The following is a 22397-nucleotide window of genomic DNA, read 5'->3' on the forward strand; positions in this document are numbered from 1 at the left end:
GAGGACAACATTCCCTGCCCTCACACCATTTTGAATACTTCTGAAATCCTTATCAGCGACACTGAAGATTCTGTTTTGCTATTCCAGAGAAAACGTCTTGGGATAAAATAGGAAGTTATATGGGAAAAACTTAAGAAAGCTCTGATGTTCCAATCATCTGTAGCTTTTATGAAAATAACTTAGAAACTCTCCATATTGTACATTTAATGATTTATTTCAGGATATTCCAGGACTTTTACTCATCAATCATATATTTCCAATATCATCAAAAAGCAAAGTTTAAGTCTACCCAGCAGAAAACATTTTGAGGGAAACATTTTACTAAACTATAAAATATTACAGTGTTCTGATCTATTTTTCATAATCATTGCCAGTAACATGAGACAGGCATTACCAACACTGCTAGCGGATTTTTAAAAACTAATTAAATCCATTAGAAACCGTAGAAAACAGTCATTTATTCACCACTACACAAAGAAAGATAAATGAATGAGGCTTTATGTAACTAAAAGCATGTTCCTTTTGGAAAATATTTATATACGAACTTTCAAATCAATTTACGGTGGTAATAGATTTCCTTTGCGACAGAAGAACAAATGAAAACGGGCATTAAGAACGGCATGACAAATGTCAACTACAATCAAATTAAAGATGTACTGTATCAATATGAGCAATTTACAGCACAGTGTTCTTACAAGTGAACATTGAAGAACACAATAATCTGGCTAAGGTAAGAATCCAGCATTGTATTTGTGATTAATTTGCCAGGCCGCGCAGGCGGCTCTGCTCCTATTTCTGCTCTTGTGGCGCATGGTACAAAGACCAGCAGGAAAGTGTGCACATCACGACTTCTTGCAGTCAAATGACTTATTCCGCAGATGCGGGATGACCAACATTAGCAGGTACCACCATCACGTTAAGGGATGCTGTGAAAATGCCGATGTGCAACATCTCTGGGAGCTTTAGTGTATGTCTACTGATGTTTAAATTAAGAGCCTTATTTCTCCTGTAAACACACACCTTTTCTAATGACAGCGAAGTCTCAGGGTGCGGCAGTCCTCACCACTTTGCTATGAAATCAGTCAGGTTGGTATTACTCTCACGTTACAGATGTGGGCCCCAGCTGCCACCCCTGCATGCTCTGTCTTACCCTCGAGTGACAGTCCCTGGGGCCAAGAGCATGCTTTGCCTTCAACGAGTCTCATGTTCATGAAGCAGAATCCAGAGGAGAGCTTTCTCCCCTATTATATTCCATCCATCTGGAAGCTTCTTCATTTGGTAAGGACTTTATGTCCTAAGTTTAATTCAGAAATTACCTCCTCTCTGCAATAGATTGATTCCACTGAAATCAAGTGAAGGATTCTTGCCTCTCTCACAGTACTTGACTCAGAGCTTTTGTGCTAACACTGAGGACACCCTACCCTAGTTCATGATATGCACATCTGTTTCCTCCCGCAAGACTCTGTCATCTTTATCTCCCTGTTAAAGGCTCTGGCATGAAGTCGCTGTTCAATAATCTAAAAAAAAATTTTGAGTGAGTGACCGCAGATACAAGGCAACAGGTAAGAAAAACTGGGTATTGTAACTATTCCTGTCCTTGAAATAAATTCTATCAGAAGGAGAGGAAGAGGCTTAAGAGCAAGGCAGAAAATTAATGTAAGTTAAAGAATTTTTTGGGTGGGGGGGCCTGGGCTTAATGCAGCAGCTTAATGTGGGATCTCTGTTGCTACGCCGCGGACTGATGGAACCCAGGTTGCAGTGGTGAAAACGCCAAGTCCCAACCACTCGAACACCAGGGAACTCCCTAAAGAGTAATTTTTAAAAGCAGAGAAAGAAAGAAAAGGATTGGCCTACATCCACCCATCATATGAGTGCAGCCAAAGATACCAATGAATATAATCAGAAACAACCCAAGAGAAGAAGTTCATTCCTGAATAATCACAAGTCTTGCTTAAGGTCACAATTTTCTTATACACAGGCTTTCAGGGACGATGAAAGGTGAGAAAGACATGACTGGTAATAGAGGAGCCTGACAGAAAAAGAACTCCAGTAAATACTGGCCATTCGGCTGTTCCCTTCAGAAAGGGTCTCCCAGACAGCCTGCCTTGAATTACACCTGCTGAGGGCGGAAATGCTTATTATCAGCATCAACGAGGAACTATTCACCGAGTCCCTACCTCACGCCACATATTTGCCCAAAGTTTTCACAGATGATCACGTTTCCCTAATTCCAGCTGCAGGTCCTGGTCCCCATGCGGCAGGAAGAGAAACTCAAGATCCAAAGAATAACAGAGTCACTAAGGGTGCGAAGGGGGTGAGGAGCTTGGATCCAAGCACATGTCCACGCTGTTCCTAAGATGCTTTCTGTGTTGGGAACATTGTGACGTACCCACAGCTTTGGATAAAAAGGATTCCCACGTCCAGATCGTTTGCTCAGGATGTATCACATTTACTAAACTGTAACTGGAGGATGCCTTTCACGTGAAGCTGCAGGATTTGCCTGTATTCCTTGGGCATCTCGTGGAAACCGCGTTTAGGTAACTTGTTGTCGTAGTAGTGATGGCTCACAGGGGTGTTCTCTCCAGTTTTAGAGAAGGGCCAAAACCCGTAGAGCTTCACGTTCTCACACAGTTCAACTGCCACACTCGCGATCATCAAGCCGGACGAAAGGCGATACTCGGTCACACCTTTAGTCCTCCAGAAAACCGCAAGGTGTTTCAGGTACTTGGGGTGGAAAAATAAAACTTTCTGTCTTGAGTTAGACTCCTTCAGGGCGTAGTACACTTTAAAAGAGGCTGCGGTGTTGGCCCTGAAGGAAAACGCGGGCAGAAGGACGAAGGCATCTCCATAGGTTGCAATGTCCTCCAGAAATACGGCTTTCTTTTCCTTTAAGTTCCCATATCTGCCAAATTTTTTAAAAAAATCACGATTTTAACGAAAATCATCCAAGGGGCAGGTTTTGGGAACATGAGGCTGAATGCGCCACGGGCTCAAAAGAAAACCAGAACCATGTCTATCACTGGACATAAAAGGCAGACTCAGAGAAAACAAGTTATAGAAGCATCATGGAAATATCAAGGGTTAGGCCTTCATTCCTCTTTCTTGGCATGTCTAAACTTTCATTTCTGCTTTCTTATGGGGCCATACCCTTACTAGACATATATTTTTATATTATTTTATCTTCCAACTTAGCAATTTTTTCCTAAGGTTGTTTTCTAATGCTGAAACATCTTCCAAAATTTTTTTTTATTTTTATGGCTGGACTCGTGGCACGTGGAAGTTCCTGGGCTAGGAGTCCAATTGGAGCTGGAGCTGTGGTCTGTACCACAGTCAACATGGCAACACTGGATCTGAGCTGCATCTGCGACCTATGCCACAGTTTGTGGCAACACCGGATCCTTAACCTGCTGAGCGAGGCCAGGGATCAAACCTGCATCCTCGGGTTCTTAACCTGCTGAGCCCCAGCAGGAATGCCCATCTTACACATTTTGAACATTGAAACGTTTTCTCAAATATTAAGTGAGTTTTCTCTCACTCTTAAGATATCTGTGCATTTAAAAAAATTCATAGAGCTATATATATATATATGCATGTGTGTTATTATAAAATAATACTTTCCTTTAGAACACCTAACACGTCTATATGCAAGCATACATATATACCTGCATACGCATACTATAAATTTTCACCATGGACTGTGATAGCTCTATACGTTTGATTTAAATAATACCTCAGTGACTATACTGGTATGAATGACTGCATGGGTTTACAAAATAAGCTTTGGGGGGATAAGTACAGTATACTAAGCCATACTAGAACTATTTGAGGGGTGTATTGTACTAATAGCAATTATTAGTCACTTTTGATGAAAACAATAAAATAAAACTATGTATTGAATAGCCAACATTTTGTAGTCGTTACACTGGAAATTATTTTTCAGTAATAAACTATCCAAAGAGAAAACTTGATTTCACCAGGATCTCCTTCCTAAGGCTTACTCTCTGAAGCTCCTAAACAGACTGTTTTTTTTTTTTGTTTTGTTTTGTTTTTGTTTTGTTTTTCAAGAAAGTGCTATTGAGATAAAGGAGTAACACTAAAATTTTGAAAGAAAACAGAAAAAAAGGAATATTGCTACTGTTAAAAAAGGTGAAGAGTTAACTAAACTCTCATTTGATTAGTAACCTTCCTTTTTTTTTATTTTTTTGTTTTTGTTTGTTTTTGCTTTTTAACGATGCACCCATGGCATATGGAAGTTTCCAGTCTAGGGGCTGAATCAGAGCCGTGGCTGCCAGCCTACACCACAGCCATAGCAACATGGAATCTGAGCCGTGTCTGCAACCTACACCACAGCTCACGGCATCACTAGATCCCTGGAATCAAACCCGTATCCTCATGCATACTACTCAGAGTAATTTCTACTGCACCACAATGGGAACTCTGAACTTATGACATCAGAAATATAACTGGGCATTCCTCTTATGAGCCACAACCTAAATTACCAATATATCCTGTTATTTGCAAATATATTCTTATAGCTTTTACCAAAAAGCCATTCCAGCTGTACTGGAAGTCAGTCTCGGCAACAAGAGTCTGAAAGATTAGTGCTCAGACTGAGCAACAGGTTAAATAATGAACAAATGTCCTTGAACAGGTATGCACCTTGAAGGTACTTACCTTAGTCGGATGATACTGGGATTTAGAGTCACCAGGTTGGTTTTACTGCCCACATCATTGCTGATATTTCCAGTGGTGGGGGGGAGGTTACACCTGAAATATGGAAGGGAAATTATTTTCAAAATATAACATAAAAAAAAGTACGTCCACACATGTACAGGTGATCATTCTCATCCTACTGGAGAAAATTACTGCTGTTAAGAGATTCTCAGAATTCATCTGATTTCCATGTCAAACTACTTAACAAGTAGTTAACTCTTAGCTGGCATTTAAAAAGTGGATGAAATATGTGACCTGGTAAATATTTTTGATAGATATTGACTTGATAAAATTTTTTGATAAAATATCGACTTGATAGGAGTTCCCATCATGATGCAGTGGAAATGAATCCGACTAGGAATCATGAGGTTGCAGGTTCGATTCCTGGCCTTGCTCAGTGGGTTAAGGATCTGGCGTTGCCATGAGCTGTGGTGTAGGTTGCAGGCATGGCTCAGATCTAGCATTGCTGTGGCCGTAGTGTAGGCTGGTGGCTACAGCTCCAATTTGATCCCTAGCCTGGGAACCTCCACATGCCGGAGGTGTGGCCCTAAAAAGACAAAAAGACCAAAAAAGGAAAAATTGACTTGATAAATGCTTTCAGCATTATTCAAGACCTTTATAAATAACTATTACACTTTGCCTCACTTTTGAAGAGTTAAAATTATTATTTATATCAATTATGTTCCCAGAGTGGTATGATCACCCATTTACAGATTTTTAAAATTAAGATATTGCAAACTAAGGCTATAGAGTCTGCCAGAAGCAAAGGCTATAAAAAAAATCAAAATTTCCTGACTCCCATATGGATAATTTTTCCACCAAATTATGCTGTTTATAAATAAAGCCCTAATGTTCCTATAATGATGTTTTCCTATTGATATTCTCATCCTCTTTTGAGTACTAATTTGTTTTTAAACTGGAAAACAAATTAAGAATTGTAATTTTGAGTAAGAATATTCCTGGGAAAGCTGTTTATGACTCTAAAGTATCATTTATAGAATTTCAAGTAGACCATTTGTTTAAAATTTTATTTTAGGGCCACACCTGAGGCATATAGAAGTTCCCAGGCTAGGGGTCAAATAGAAGCTACAGCTGCCTGCCTATACCACAGTCACAGCCATGCCAGATCCAAGCCGCATCTGCAACCCACAACACAGCTCATGGCAATGCTGGATCCTTAACCCACTGAGCAAGGCCAGGGATTGAACCTGCATCCTCATGGATACCATTTGGGTTCTTAACTCACTGAGCCACAACAGGAACTCCCCAGACCTTTTCTTTTCTTTTCTTTTCTTTTCTTTTCCTTTCTTTTCTTTTCTTCTTCCTTCCTTCCTTCCTTCCTTCCTTCATCCCTCCCTCCCTTTCTTTTGGCCACGTCCTCAAGCATAAGGAAGTTCCCAGCCAGGGATCAAACCTGCACCACAGCAATGACCCAAGCCACTGCAGTGACAAAATGCCAGATCCTTAACCCACTGAGCCATAAGGGAACTTTAAGCAGACCCTTTCCTTAAAGTTATACATACAAAGGGATTATCTCTGGGGAAGGCTGTTTGAACTTGATGTGGTGCAGTATGACTGAGGTTGCAATATTCTGTTCTGTGCTCTGTAAAATATATGAATAAGTGAAACATGTACTTTTCTCATTGATAAAAAAGATAAAGGGCCACAGGAATGTCTTCATGAGTGGGCTTCCTTGAGCAAAACTACTTTCTAGAACCGTCTCATATTCTGTTGAAGACTCAAAGGTGATTTGCAATATGGTATCATAGGAAACTTCTAGAAGAAATATCGGATATTGTATATATACAGTATATAAAGTCCTTACACACTTAACTGACAGCTCTCAGCCTTCTGAAAAGAAAAAACAATAATAATAAGCAGTTTCCAGCTGGTTTTACAAATTATGAAACACGTATGGCTAAAATTGATATAGGCTTAAAAACTGAATAAATTTTAATGATACCAACCATGCTGGGCCCTCATTTGGCCTTTCAGTTTGGAAGGCTATTTCACTTTTATTTTTAAATTTTTTGGCTTTTTTAGGGCCACACCTGTGGCATATGGAGGTTCCCAGCCTAGGGGTCCAATCGGAGCTGTAGCCACCGGCTTATGCCACAGCCACAGCAACATGGGATCCAAGCTGCATCTGAGACCTACACCACAGCTCACAGCAACGCCGGATCCTTAACCCACTGAGCGAGGCCAGGGATCGAACCACAACCTTATGGTTCCTAGTCAGATTCGTTTCCTCTGTGCCACAACAGGAACTCTCATGGAAGGCTAATTTCAAAAGGAACTCTATATTCAGAAAAATATCTGGCAACAGCAAATACCGAATTTAGAAATATATGCATATATTTTAGGTTTGTAAATAGCTATTGAGTTGTGTTTTTTTTTTCCTGCCTATTAAACTGAACTTGTATTTCCCAGATGTGCTATAAATCAATGTGTAGGGGTAAGACTCATCCTAGATGTTTTGGTGATTTTAAGTCCATAAAAAGCCTGTTACAAGAGGAATTATTTATCTTCATTATGGCATTTCCATACTGAGTACTTAAACAAAATGGCTAAATCTTGGCCCTTTTCACATTAAACATGAAGAACACATTCAGTGATTGTTGGATTGTCAGGTCCATTGTTCTGTTGTTACCTTTAGTGTACAAATCCTTAAAGAGATTAAAGTGAGGGGGAGCTACCAAAAGAAAATCGTGTTTCTGGAGTTCCCGTTGTGGCTCAGTGGGTTAAGAACCCAACACACTGTCCGTGAGCATGCAGTTTCAATCCCTGGCCTTGATCAGTGGGTTAAGGATTGGCATTGCCATAAGCTTTGGTGTAGGTCACAAATATGGCTCAGATCCCATACTGCTGGGGTTGTGGTATAAGCCAGCAGCTGCAGCTCCTATTCAACCCTTGGCCCAGGAACTTCCCTAAGCCATAGGCCAGAAACCTAAATAAACGATGATATCATATGGTTATGCAGTACCTAGGTCAGAATTTTCACAGGTATTATCTGAGAACAAAATTTTCTTGAAATGTCCTATTTTTTTTTTTTTCAAAAAGCATCCTGAATCTGTGGAAGGCTCTGACAAGTCCTGCAGAAGGCTCTGACAAGTCCTGCAGTGACGATCCTCTTTCATTATGATTTCGTGCAGCGTTTCTGAAAAGTTAGGTGACCACAGCACATCTTTATCCGTCTAGTCTCAACATTCAGAGGAACTCATGATCCATTTAACACTTCAAGAAACACACTAGATAAAAGGTTGGCTGATGCAACGCAGTTCAAAGGTCAGAATTTACACAGAGAACCTTCCCCCTATGTCTTTAAAACGTCCAACTCATCTTGGCTTTCAAAGACACCAGTCTGACAGATCTTACCTAAAGACGAAGTCAGATTTATCTATTTCAGCTCCGCAAAGAGACTGATTCAGAATGCCTCCATTTCCAACCACTGCACACTGATTGTAAGGGTACCCGATGAAAGGCTGAAACTATCAGGAGAAAGAAAAAACTGCCATGAAACATCTTTAGTTTTAGAATCATAAACGTCATCATCATAATTCAAGGAGCGTAACTTTCACACATGCCAAGGAGAAAAAAGAACAGGAAAAGAAGCAAACATGACGACACCACGGTATGTGGATCAACTTAGGACTGATGATAAAAAAAATCCTCTAAACCTGTTTCATTTCTCTTCAGAGGAATATACAGACTCTCATACAATATAATGCAATAATTCAGAATATATTTTGTTTATAAAATGTAACTGAACGTAACTGACATCGCATAATGAAGTCAATAAAATAAGAACGGCAAAACCCCACGTGGTGCTTTCCGACCAACAGGAAGCTTTTCAACGAAAAAATAGAAAATACAGCAATTACAAAGGAGCATTACATTCTCTATTCTTAGCCATAAAATTAATAGCTCATTTAGGGAAAGTTCCCCGTGCTTCTTAAATAGTTAGGCCTTCAGGCTCGGCGATGATAGGAGATTTATGCCTGCCATTCCCCACAAATGATCGGCCACTGTGCTTCAGGGAGGCCCAGGAACTCTGGGCTGATTTATTTCAAATTCATTTCCAAGGCCAGAATCACATTTGTTTCCTCCAAAGACCCAACTGACTGACCCCAAAAGACTTCCCATTTTTACCAAATCCTCCCCAGGTCAAACATAACTTTTTTTTTTTCCTTTTCTTTTTAGAGCCGCACCTGCAGCATATGGAAGTTCCCAGGTTGAGGGTCAAATTGGAGCTGCGAGTGCCAGGCTACCCCACAGCCACACCAGATCCAAGCCTCATCTGTGTCCTACACTGGAGCTTGTGGCAATGCCAGATCCTTAACCCACTGAGTGAGACCAGGGATTGAAACTGCATCCTCATGGACACTGTGTTGGGTTCTTAACCCACTGAGCCACAGTGGAACTCCTGAAACATAACCATTCAACAGTGAACTCTGCCTTGGCTGGTCACTTTTCCAGAAGTAAGGGTGTGACCTTGATTAGCAGCAAGGATGCCAGCTCTGACTTCCACAGTGACAAGATCCTGATTCACCTCTTCTGTCTCCAGAATTTGGGTGTAGGTGCTCAAGGGCAGAAAGCATGTGAATTACGTCTAACTTGCTCCCATCTTTTATGCAGACCCTGCCCCGGGGAATGTCACTTTTCACTGAGTGGCTGCTGGCCATGGCCACCAGGGTGAACCAGTCCCCCCACCCCCCCGACCCAGTGCTGTGCTGGAACCCAGTTGTACCAACTTAGGGGAGCCAACCAGTGACTATGCGGGAATTCTGTCAGCCGGTTGTGAAACCACTGGTAAATTACAGCTTGCCACAGGGAGGGTATTTCTACCTCTAAATCAGGGTACCCTCCTGCCCAGTTTACCAGCTCCAATGGCAGCACCCTAGGACCAGCGTGGTTCTGAGCTGCCCAATGGAATCCCAAATCCCCCTGACTGCCTTGTGCTCCAGATGCTGCATCAGAAGATGCCAAAAAGTGGAGAGAACTGTTTCAGCATGTCTGGGTTTGTCCCTAAAAATGAGAACTCACATGGTGCTTCTTGTGTGAGAAGCAATTTTCTGGTGCATAACTTAGGAACACATGGAATTCATGACAACCCTATAAGCATTTGACAGATGGGAAAATGGAGGCATGAGTTCAAGGAAAAGGTAGAAAGTGGCAGGCCTGGGATTCGAACCCAGGAGGTCTGTTTCAGAGTCTGTGGTTTCTTTGTTTTTTTTTTTTTTTTCTTTTTACAGCTGCACCTGCAGCATATAGAAGTTCCCAGGCTAGGGGTCAAATTGGAACTACAGCTGCTGGCCTACAGCACAGCCAGGGGAACAACGGATCTAAGCCACATCTGTGACCTATGCCACAACTTGCAGCAATTCTGGATCCTTAACCCACTGATCAAGGCCAGGGACTGAACCCACAGGCTCATGGACTCTGTGTTGGATTCTTTTTTTTTTTTTTTTTTTGTTTTTTTTTTTTTTTTTTTTTTTTTTTTTGTCTGTTGTTGTTGTTGTTGCTGTTGTTGCTATTTCTTGGGCCGCTCCCGCGGCATATGGAGGTTCCCAGGCTAGGGGTTGAATCGGAGCTGTAGCCACCAGCCTACGCCAGAGCCACAGCAACGCCGGATCCGAGCCGCGTCTGCGACCTACACCACAGCTCACGGCAACGCCGGATCGTTAACCCACTGAGCAAGGGCAGGGATTGAACCCGCAACCTCATGGTTCCTAGTCGGATTCGTTAACCACTGCGCCACGACGGGAACTCCTATGTTGGATTCTTAACCCACTGAGCCACAACAGGAACTCCACAGTCCATGGCCTTAACCCTAACACACCATACAGGTATTCTTGTTGGACAGGTGAAAGGTTAGCTGAAAGATGTGCCTGATTTCCCGGTGTAGCTGCCATGCCCAGGAGAGTGCCTGGCTCTTAAATGAATGGTTCCCACAACACCTCAGACTATTTCCAGACACTCTACTTTTAGCTCAAGATGTTTTCAGACAGTGTTTACTAAATGCTATCACAGCATTCTGAATTTTATAGATAGGGCAAAATGCAAATAGACTCTTCATGGTACAAGAGAAAAGATTACCGAAGGAAATGTATCTCCAATTAAGCACTCAAAATAATCAGTGGTTTTTTTTTTTTTTTTTTTTTTTTTTTTTTTTTTTTTCAGTTTCTTGGTCAACTGAGAGGAAAAAAAAATCTATTTGCTTTGGGCTTTCACATTCGGTGACAGTGTAAATTAATGACAATTTCAATGTTCCTTAAAATAAGCCTCCTAAGGAAACGCAAATTTGGGCAACTCGATGGCCTGCTTGCTGCTCACTCTGGATGAAAACCAACTCTGTTTTCTTTTCAAGAACCTTAGCAAAGTTTTGGGAGGACGTGACTCTACAGCATTTAATCAGAAGCATCCACTGCAAGCTGCTCACTGTGTGCCCTGCAGAACAGAGCAAGGTGCGGATGTGGAAAGGTCGATCAGGTGCTGCGACCAAGGGCAGGTATGCTGAAGCAACAGAAAAGTCACCTTGCTTTGCAACTGTGACTGTACTGACTTCAGAATTCCTCCCTCCAGTTTTTAAAAATAGTATCAATTTGGAAAAATGGATGCTGTGGTTAATCACATCCAGAATCATCAAGCCTGTGTTGTTATTCTTTTCAAGGTGCCAATGAGAAGCAAAAAATACCTGCTGCTCCTCTGTTCTGGCCAGTCCAAAGCAAAGAAGACTCTAGTAAGGGAGTTCCCATCATGGCGCAGCGGAAACGAGCCCAACTAGGAACCACGAGGTTGCGGGTTTGATCCCTGGCCTTGCTCAGTAGGTTAAGGATCCGGCGTTGCTGTGAGCTGTAGTGTAGGTTGCATCTTGGATCCTGTGTGGCTGTGTAGCCGGTGGCTACAGCTTCAATTCAACCCTTAGCCTGAGAACCTCCATATGTCATGGGTGCAGCCCTAAAAAGCAAAAAAAAAAAAAAAAAAAAAAGAAAAGAAAAAATAAAAAAAAGACTCTAATAAAAACTGCATGGGTGAAAGAATTGATCTGTGGGGTTATAAATAGTCTTTAGTTATTGTCTTTTCAACTAGTGGTAATTTCAGTGCATCATGAGGGGACTTCTAGAATGCTGGATTAGTTATTTTTCTGTCTCCATTCTTTTCCAGAAAATGTCCCATATTTTTCTCTCTAACATTTTATATTGATTTCTTATTCATTCCCAGCAAATTATACTTTCCTTTGAACTGTTCAAAAATTGGAATATGTTAAAAAATTGGAACAACTTACACGACAATAAATAGTTGAAAGAAGTCAAAGGTCGAACCAAATGGAATTAATTATAAGAAATGAATATCCTACAGTCAGTAAACTGCATATAAAAGTGATCCCATTCTGACCATACTGACTTGGCCTAATTGCTTTTAATCAAACCACAAAAAGATGCCTGAGAGTGTAGTTTATAAGCTGTGGGACATTCTTCATGAGAAAAATTTCTCCCGTGTTTGGATTTATATTATAATGACACGGCATCCTTACTCATTAGTTTAATTAACAAATAGGTAATACATGGCATATAGGCACTGAAGAATGTTCTAGAAGCTTGGGATACATCCGCGAAAACACTAGAGAAAAACTGCTGTCTTGTGGAGAGTATGGTTACTGACCACAAACTCTTATGTATTTACTTCCTAAAGATTAGCCACATAAAGCCACAGTTCTTTGTGAAGGAATTGATTTAGTCACCCAAACTGACAACTAGAAGAATCTTATTCCAGGTGAAGAATGGTCATCTTCCCAAGCTCCAGTAATTACTATGCAGAAAGCCCAAGTACCACATCTCATTCAAGGATGAGTCATGAAAGATTCAAAGTCTGGGGGAGTTTATCATTTAAGATATAAATATCATTCCCTGGAGGGCCACAAACATTCAGAACTGTCTTCTGAGAATGGAAAGCCATACATAGCTTATACAACCAAACAGAGTGTGGCATTTTAATTAATTAACTCAGCCATTATGATGTTATGATTTAATCCAGGAGAACATGACACCAATAAACCACAACTGATTTTTACTCACCACTGGCAACATATCAAAAATGCTCTCTCTAATTTGGATTTCGCTTTTACTTTCCACCTCATAACTCATGTTAGTCCCGACTGGAGTGTTATTTTGAGAAACAATGAAGTTCTGAACAGCATCACAACAGGAAGCAAGTTTTGCTCTGCAAAGGATAAGGATAACAGGGCATCAAGGAATCAGATTAAGAAACCACAGAGAGAGAAACTACAATGGAAAATGCAAAAGAGAATTCTGCCATATTGACTTTCTTTTTCTGTTTTGTTTGTTTGTTTTTTGTTTTTTGTTTTGAGAGGGGGGCTTTTAACCCAATACATTTTCTTATATTTATAGTTGTACAACCATCATCACAACCCAATTTCACAGCATTTCCACTCTAAACCCTGAGCCCATCCCTCTCCCCCATAACCTGTCTCCTTTGGTAACCATAAGTTTTTCAAAGTCCATGAGTCAGGATCTGTCCTGTAAGGAAGTTCATTGTATCCTTTTTTGAGATTCCACCATATAAATGATAGCATATGACACCTGTGTCTCACTGTCTTACTTCACTTAGCATGGTAATTTTTAGGTCCATCCGTGTTGCCGCAAATGCTATTATTTCATTCCTTTTTATGGCTGAGTAATATTCCATTGTGTACATGTACCACATCTTCTTTATCCACTCCTCTGTTGTTGGACATTTAGGTTGCTTCCATGTCTTGGCTATTGAAGATAGCGCTACAATGAACACTGGAGTACACGTATCTTTTCAAGTCATGGTTTTCTCTGGATAGATGCTCAGGAATAGGATTGCTGGATCAAATGGTAATCCTATTTTTAGTTTTTTGAGGAATCTCCATACTATTCTCCCTAGTGGTTGCACCAATTTACATTCTCACCAAAGTTTAAGAGGGTTCCCTTTTTTCTATACCCTCTCCAGCATTTACTGCAGACTTTGCAATGAAGGCCATTCTGGCTGGCATAAGGTGGTACCTCATAGTAGTTTTGATTTACATTTATCTAATAATTAGTGATGTTGAACATCTTTTCATGTGTTTTTTGGCCATCTGTATGTCTTCCTTGCAGAACTGTCTGTTTAGCTCTTTTGCCCATTTTCAATGGGCATATGGACTTTCATAAAGAAGATATATCATTCACAAAGATGGTATTTTTATCTCATTCCATTCCAACTGGCTCTGCATGGCAAAATGGTAATGTGGTAGGATAAAATAGCAAAGAACATTAACAAATTATATTCAGGTAGGGGCCAAGTCATCAACAGGCAATACTTACTATATAATGGTTTAAATATAAAAACTTCTGGGAGTTCCCGTCATGGCATGGTGGTTAACAAATCCGACTAGGAACCATGAGGTTGCGGGTTTGATCCCTGGCCTTGCTCAGTGGGTTAAGGATCCGGTGTTGCCGTTAGCTGTGGTGTGGGTTGCACATGCGGTTTGGATCCTGTGTTGCTGTGGCTCTGGCGTAGGGCAGCGGCTACAGCTCCGATTAGACCCCTAGCCTGGGAACCTCCATATGCTGTGGGAGCAGCCCAAGAAATGGCAAATAAATAAATAAATAAACAAACAAACAAACAAACTTCTGCAGCAATAGCTTTTTCTATCCACTTCTTAGAATAATGAAAATTAAAACAAAAATAAACAAATGGGACCTAATCAGACTTATAAGCTTTTGCACAGCAAAGGGAACCATAAAAAAAAATGAAAAGACAACCCACAGAATGGGAGAAAATATTTGCAAACCAAATGACTGACAAGGGATTAGTCTCCAAAACACACAAATAGCTCATACAACATTCAATATCAAAAAAACCCCAAACAACCCAATCAAAGAATGGGCAGAAGATCTAAGTAGACATTTTTCCAAAGACAGACAGATGGCCTAAAAGCAAATGAAAAGATGCTCAACATCACTAATTATTAGCAAAATGTATCATTTCACACCAGTTAGAATGGCCTCCCATCAAAATTCTACAAATAATAAATGCTGGAGAGGGTGTGGAAAAAATGGAAGCCTCCTACACTGTTGATGGGAATGTAAATTGCTGCAGCCACTATGGAGAACATTATGGAGGTTTCTTAATAACTAAAAATAGAGTTATCATATGATCCAGAAATCCCATGAGTATACCTTCGGAAAAAATGAAAACTGATTTGAAAAGATACATGCACCCCAATGTTCACAGCAGCACTATTCACAATAACCAAAACATGGAAGCAACATAAATGAATGGATAAAGAGTATATGGTATACATAACAATGGAATACTACTCAGCCATGAAACAGAAGGAAATAATGCCATTTGCAGCAACACGGATAGACCTAGTGATTATCATACTAAGCGAAGCAAGTCAAAGACAAATATATCACTTACATGTGGAATCTAATTTTTAAAAAATGATACAAATTATTTACGAAACAGAAACAAAGTCAAAGACTTTAAAAACAAACTTACGGTTATCAAAGGGGAAAGGTGGGGGGATCAATCAGGAGATGGGATTAACATACACACAGTACTATATACAAAACAGATAACCAATCAGGCCCTACTGAATAGCACAAGGAACTCAGCTCAACAGCCTGTAATAACCTATATGGGAAAAGAGTGTGAACAAAAATGGATGTGTGTACGTGTATAACTGAATCACTGTGCTGTAAACCTGCAATTAACACAACATTGTCAATCAACTATACTCCAATATCAAACTAAAAATCAAAAATTAAAACTTCTAATGATACAGTTATAACAAAGAGAAAATGACAGAATACCTTATAATTATTGCATTTAAATGTAGAGAAACTAAATTAAGAAGTATTATAAATCATCGCCAAAGCAATATGTAATCATTTATTATGAGCTAAGTTCAAAGAAAAGCATCCATCAATACAGTGACCTCTTCAAGCTTTACTGCAGGAAAATCCACAAATACAAACTGTTTATGTTTAGGGCATAAGCTTCATGTTTTGATACGCACACATGTTGTGCCACAATCATCATAATCAAGCTAATAGAGTTATATTTATTTTATTTCTTTTGGTAAGAATAACTTGGTAAGAGATTTACTCTCTTTGAAAATTTCCAAGTATACAATACAGTACTGCTAAACCGTAACTACACTGCTGTATGTTCATACAGTGAATCTTTTCATTTAAATTTTTTATTAAATTTATTTTTATTAGGATATAGTTGATTTACAGTGTTGAGTCAATTTCTGTTGTACAGCATAGTCTCCCATTCATATACATATTCTTTTTTTCATAGTATTATACAGTGAAAATTTTTTTAAACATGTGGCTGCATCTGCAGCATATGGAAGTTCCCGAGCCAGGGGCTGAGCCACAGCCACTTCAGAAGCAATGCCAAGTAATTTTGCTGTGAGCCACAAGGGAAGTCCATATAGTGAATTTTTAAGTGACGTGAATTTAAGGTTGCCATTCCCTACAGAAAGCCCAGGACAATGTAATTTAGTACCAAGCTGTATTTTAAAACTATTTACTTGCAGCAACGTGGATGCATCTAGAGATTCTCAAACTAAGTGAAGTAAGTCAGAAAGAGAAAGACAACTGTTACATGATATCACTTTTATGGGCAATCTAAAATACGCCCAGACATAGAGAACAGATGTGTGCCTGCCAAGGGGGAAGGGGTGGGATGGACTAGGAGTTTGGAGTGAGTAGATGCAAACAATTTCATTTGGAATGGATAAAAAATGAGATCCTACTGTACAGCACAGGGATCGATGTCCAATCTCTTGGGTTAGAACATGACGGAAGATAGTGTGAAAAAGAATATATTCTCATATATCCTTACATAAGAATATATAATATAATTTTAATTATATATATATGTATGTGTATGTATATATATATATACACACATAAAAACTGGGTCACTTTACTGTTCAGCAGAAATTGAAGGAACACTGTAAATCAACTATACTTTAATAAAAAAAAATTCAGGCGTTCCCGTCGTGGCACAGTTATTAACGAATCTGACTAGGAACCATGAGGTTGCGAGTTCGGTCCCTGCCCTTGCTCAGTAGGTTAACGATCCGGCGTTGCTGTGAGCTGTGGTGTAGGTCGCAGACGCGGTTCGGATCCCGCGTTGCTGTGGCTCTGGCGTAGGCTGGCAGCTACAGCTCTGATTCGACCCCTAGCCTGGGAACCTCCATATGCCGCGGGAGTGGCCCAAGAAATAGCATAAAAGACATAAAAAAAAAAAAATTCAAAGCAAATTCTTCCTGTGGAGTGAAAGAGTATAGCCAGACCCAGAAAGGTCCTTCCAGAGATCATCCGAGTTTGCTCCAATCACTGGTGAATCTAGAACCACTGAGAATTGAGACTGTGTTTATATAATTCTCCAGGGACGTAGATTCCATGGCCTCTCTTGATAATTATTCCAGAGTTTAATCCACCTCGAAGTCAAGAGTCTCATTTGCACAAGTGAACTCTCTTCACTTAAATCCATTTCCCTGGTTAGTTTTTCATAAAATCTCCCCAGAAACACACTTCATGTAATTGAGAACAGTAATCATCAAGCAAAACTGGAATCTTTTCAATCTTTTTTTTTTTTTTTTTTTGTCTTTTTGCCATTTCTTGGGCTGCTCCCGCAGCATATGGAGGTTCCCAGGCTAAGGGTCCAATCAGAGCTGTAGCCACCGGCCTACACCAGAGCCACAGCAACGCACAATCCGAGCCGCGTCTGCGGCCTACACCATAGCTCACGGCAATGCTAGATCCTTAACCCACTGAGCTAGGCCAGGGATCGAACCCGCAACCTCATGGTTCCTAGTCGGATTTGTTAACCACTGAGCCACAAAGGGAACTCCCGGAATCTTTTCAATCTTGAAACATTGAGAGAATTTACTCTTCTCTCAGATTTCTCTCAAAAGACCACTTTTTCGTTATTTAAATCATCTCATTCATCTTTAAATCCTTACCTCTCTCTCCATTTTACTTAAAAATACATATTAAAGTTGGATCCCATTATAGCACCAGGAATAGTGAACATTCACTGGGCAGAGGGGACTGTGGTCAGTGCTGACACCCTAGATTCATAACCGGTCCTTCCCCATCCACCCTTTTTTTTACTGGTTTTTTCATCCTGAAGAGTATACTTTTATACATATTCCTATTGAATTTGGTTCTTTTGAGAGAATACAATGCTCTAATCTGGCAAGGTCATTTTGAATTGTAGTCTAGTCTTCTTGAATACCAATAATTCTCAAGGTATGAAAAGTCACTGCTGGGATATTATTTGCACCCTAAAATCAAGATTTTCAAATTCGTTCTTATCAGCTTCTATTATCAGAACAGTACATTCTTTCTTTTTGTCTTTTTTTGGCTGTGCCCATGGCATGTGAAAGCCTGGGCCAGGATTCAAACTCATGCTGTAGCAGCAACCTGAGCCCTTGTAGTGACAGTGGTGGATCCTTAACCTACTGTGCCACAAGAGAACTCCCAAATTAGTGCTTTTTCTTTTTGTTCTTTTTTTTTTTTTTTTTCTGTTTTTAGGGCTGTACCCTCGGTATATGGTAGTTCCCAGGCTAGGGGTTAATTCAGAGCCGTAGCTGCTGGCCTACACCACAGCCACAGCAATGCAGGATCCAAGCTGCATCTGCGACCTACACCACAGCTTGGCAATGCTAGATCCTCAGCCCACTGAGCGAGGCCAGGGATGGAACCCGAGACCTCATGGGTCCCAGTCGGATTCCCTTCCACTGTGCCACAACTCCCAGAATCGTGCAGTCTTCATTGAACTCTCTCACCTGCTTATTATCTGTCTCTGTATTTCAGAACCTACCATTTCTAAAAAATAGTTGATGGGGACTAACGAGAGAAAAAATTGAAAATGAAATGATGTATGGTCAAAAACATGACACTGAGTATTTTTAAACTTAACTTCATAACAATTCATGTGACACATTGCAAACTCAGAAATCCTTGTGTCTTATCATATTAAATGTCTCTTTTAGGCAGCAGGTTGAAAAAGGCAATGGAATAGATTCTCACTTACCTTTTACAAGTAACTTAATTTCTCTAAGAATATTTGGTGCTTGAAAGAATACTACAGCACAGAAACCCAAAGACAAAACACCATGCCTAAGCAGTGTACTTTTTCTGTGTTTTTGAATACATTTTCCCCTGAAACTCTGTTTTCAATTATCAGATTATAACATTTCCAACCCCAGAGGAAAATGGAAAGAATTGGACCATGAACATTTGAATAACTACCAGCTAGGTGCTATACAGATATTTTTTATTATTATTTGCCTTCTTGTATATTTATCCCTCAATCCATTTTTGTTCTCAGAGTTATTGCATTCAAACTAAACTACAAGTATCAGTACATGTCACCCCTAATACTTCAGCATGAATATCATAATTTTGTATTTTGGGGCAGAATTTACATGTAATAAAATACTATGTCATGCATTCAATGAATTTTGAGAGGAGCATACACACCTGTCATTTGACCCCCTATCAAGATACAGAATATTAACAACCCCACCAGATAATTCTCTCAAATCCCTTTGCAGCCCACCACCAGCCCTCCCCTACCTTAGGCAACCATTTCTGATTTTTTTTTTTCTCTTTACAGCTGCACCTGAGGCATATGGAAGTTCCCAGTCGGGGGTCAAACTGGAGCTGCAGCTGAGACCTATGCTACAGCCCCAGCAGCACTGGATCCCAACCTTGTCTGTGACTTACACGACAGCTTGTGGCAACACCAGATCTTTAACCCAATGAGCAAGGCCAGGGTTTGATCCTGCATCCTCAAGGGCACTATGCCAGGTTTTTAATTTGCTAAGCCACAATGTGAACTCTGTGATTTTTTTAACCAAAGGTGAGTTCGTTTTGCCTGTTCTAGAACCTATAAAAGCAGAATCACATCGCACATAAGCTAGAACTTCTTTCACTTGGCATAAATATTTTTGCAATTCATGTGTGTCACTGTGTATATCAGTAATTTGTTCCTTTTTACTGCTGGAGTCGTGTTCCATTGTCGGAATATATCAGAATTGATTTGGCCACTCCGCCTTGCACCCAGGGCATATGGAAGTTCCCAGGTAGGGGTTGCCGGCCTACACCACAGCCACAGCAATGCAGGATCTGAGCTGCATTTGCAACCTACACCACAGCTCACAGCAATGCCAGATCCCCAAGTCACTGAGTGAGGCCAGGGATCAAATCTGCCCTCATGGATACTAGTCAGATTCGTTTGCACTGCACCACAGTGAGAACTCCCCTGCCTTGCACGTCTAAAGAAAACATGATAGTAGTGAGTTCCCGTCATGGCGCAGTGGAAATGAATCTGACTAGGAACCATGAGGTTGTGGGTTCGGTCCCTGGCTCGCTCAGTGGGCTAAGGATCCGGTGTTGCCGTGAGCTGTGGTGTAGGTCACAGATGCAGCTCGGATCGGGTGTGGCTGTGGCTGTGGCGTAGGTCAGCGGCAACAGCTCCAAATGGACCCCTAGCCTGGGAACCTCCATATGCTGTGGGTGCAGCCCTCAAGACAAAAGACAAAACAAAACGAAACCAAAAAAATGTCAGTAGTAAAATTGAAAAAAAAAAAAAAAGAAATCATGATTAAAAAATCAAAGAGGGAAGGGCAGGGAGTGAGAGGGACTGGGAGCTTGGGGTAAATAGATACAGAATGTTGCCTTCAGGATGCAATGGGATCATGCTGTGTAGCACTGAGAACCCTGTCTAGTCACCTATGATGGAACATGTAAAGTGAGAAAAAAGAATGTATACATGTAAGTGTAACTGAGTCACCATGCTGTACAGTAGGAAAAAAAATACACATAAAAGATTAAAAAAGAGAGAGAAACACCTCATCACTCCTAATAACTTCCCAGGGAAAATATCAGAATAATGATCCAAGATGTTATTTCTGAAGCCTCCCCAGGGTCACTGACTAATGGGGCATTTTAAACCTTGATAGTCAGGGGTAGAATGACAAATTTATGCTCTTGGTCATTTTACAGTTCATCCACATGGCCAAGATCCCCATAATAGTCAGTGTTAGTATAAAGGTGAGATGCTTACAACAAACAAAACAAAATGGAATATATATATATATATTTTGGCCACCCCATGGGGTGTTCTGAGGCCAGGGGTAAGATCCAAGCCGTACTTGTGACCTAAGCCACAGGTACAGCAATGCTGGATCCTTAACCCACTGTGCCAGGCTGGGGATCGAACCTGCATCCCAGTGCTCCCAAAATGCCACCAATCCCATTGTGCCACAGTGGGAACTCCCACAACGAAATTTTCTTTCTGTTATTCCAATGCCTATTATCCTTAAAAGGCAGAGTCAGTTCTCACCCTTGGTGATTCTAAAGTCAACTAGATGCCCTCACAATAATGGGTAGAGCCGTTTCCTCTTCTTGGGTAAGGAAAGCAAGAGGCATTAAGCAATGAAGGACACGGCTGGTATTCACTAGGTGGGATGGGGAATTTTATGTGTCAACTTCACGGGGTCAAGTTGATGCCCAGATGGCTGGTAAGACATCATTTCTGGAGGGATCTGTGAGAGTGTTTCCAGAAGGGAATAATAGCATTTGAATCCGTTGACGGAGTCAAAAAACTCACCCCATCCAATGCAGAGTAAATATCGAACCAGATCAGTATGCACAAACCTCACCCGGGTAAAGTACTGTATACTTTCCAGGGCGTTTTCATACCTATTAGCCTATCTGGTTCCCACAACAACTGGGGAGGTAGTAAATATAATTCTTCCCATTTTAGAGATGAGAAAACTGAGTTGAGAGAGTTTATGTGATAGGACCAATGCCACCCTGGCTTGTGAGTGGCCCTGACACATGTCCTTGGATAACCACCTCCCTGCCGTTTACACTAGAGGGGGGTAATGCTTATCTGAGCTTCTTCCTTTAGGATGCCTACCATGATGGTGTCAAAACAACACGGTGGGTGTTCCCGTTGTGGCTCAGCGGGTTAAGAACACGACTAGTATCCAAGAGGATGTGGGTTTGATCCCTGGACTCTACCAGTGGGTTAAGGATCCAGTGTTGCTACAAGCTGTGGCGTAGGTCACAGATGCTGTGACTGGCACAGTATTGCTGTGGCTGTGGCACAGGCCTCAGTTATATCTCCAATTAGACCCCTAATCCAAGAATTTTGATGCACCACAGGCACAGCCATATATACAGTGGTTCCTCAAATTATGCTGGTAATATTGTTGAAAACTTGTCAAGACACAACACAAAAACTGCACAAGATTTTACATGTAATTGCTTCAAACCTGCTATATAACCAAGACATGCAAGGCTCCTGTTTTACACGGACCCCAATGGATGGAATCAACGTTATCAAATTGTCTAGTTGATGGGCCCCAGGATCTAATGGAAAAGAAACCCCTGGATTGATGATGGTTTAATCCTGCTGTGTCCGACCTTCAGCAACTTCCTCTACCCTCGCAAACCAATTTCAAAAGGAAATTTACCCCCTTCCAGCTCCTGGAAAAGAATGGGGAGCGCCCCCCCCTCCCGTACTACACCAAGTTCCAAAAGTGGAAAGAATTCATATGCTTTCAGAAGTGTTTAACTCTCCAAAAGTAGGTTGATCCTGGGAGAACCTGGCTT

At 40.8% G+C, this 22397-nt stretch overlaps 1 protein-coding gene across 1 annotated transcript in view; it reads right to left on the reverse strand.

Annotated features, from left to right (window-relative positions):
* The window catches only part of ST8SIA6 (ST8 alpha-N-acetyl-neuraminide alpha-2,8-sialyltransferase 6), a 153478-nt gene continuing 131282 nt past the window's right edge, over window positions 202-22397 (reverse strand). The window contains exons 5-8 of the mRNA XM_021064812.1: window positions 12789-12933; window positions 8089-8201; window positions 4675-4767; window positions 202-2902 (exon numbers count right to left, since the gene is read on the reverse strand). Coding sequence (XP_020920471.1) covers window positions 2434-2902; window positions 4675-4767; window positions 8089-8201; window positions 12789-12933 — 820 coding nt within the window. The 3' untranslated portion in view covers window positions 202-2433. The remainder of the gene's footprint in view (window positions 2903-4674; window positions 4768-8088; window positions 8202-12788; window positions 12934-22397) is intronic.

This window comes from Sus scrofa, chromosome 10 (genome assembly GCF_000003025.6).
Source record: "Sus scrofa isolate TJ Tabasco breed Duroc chromosome 10, Sscrofa11.1, whole genome shotgun sequence".
Lineage (NCBI taxonomy): Eukaryota > Metazoa > Chordata > Mammalia > Artiodactyla > Suidae > Sus > Sus scrofa.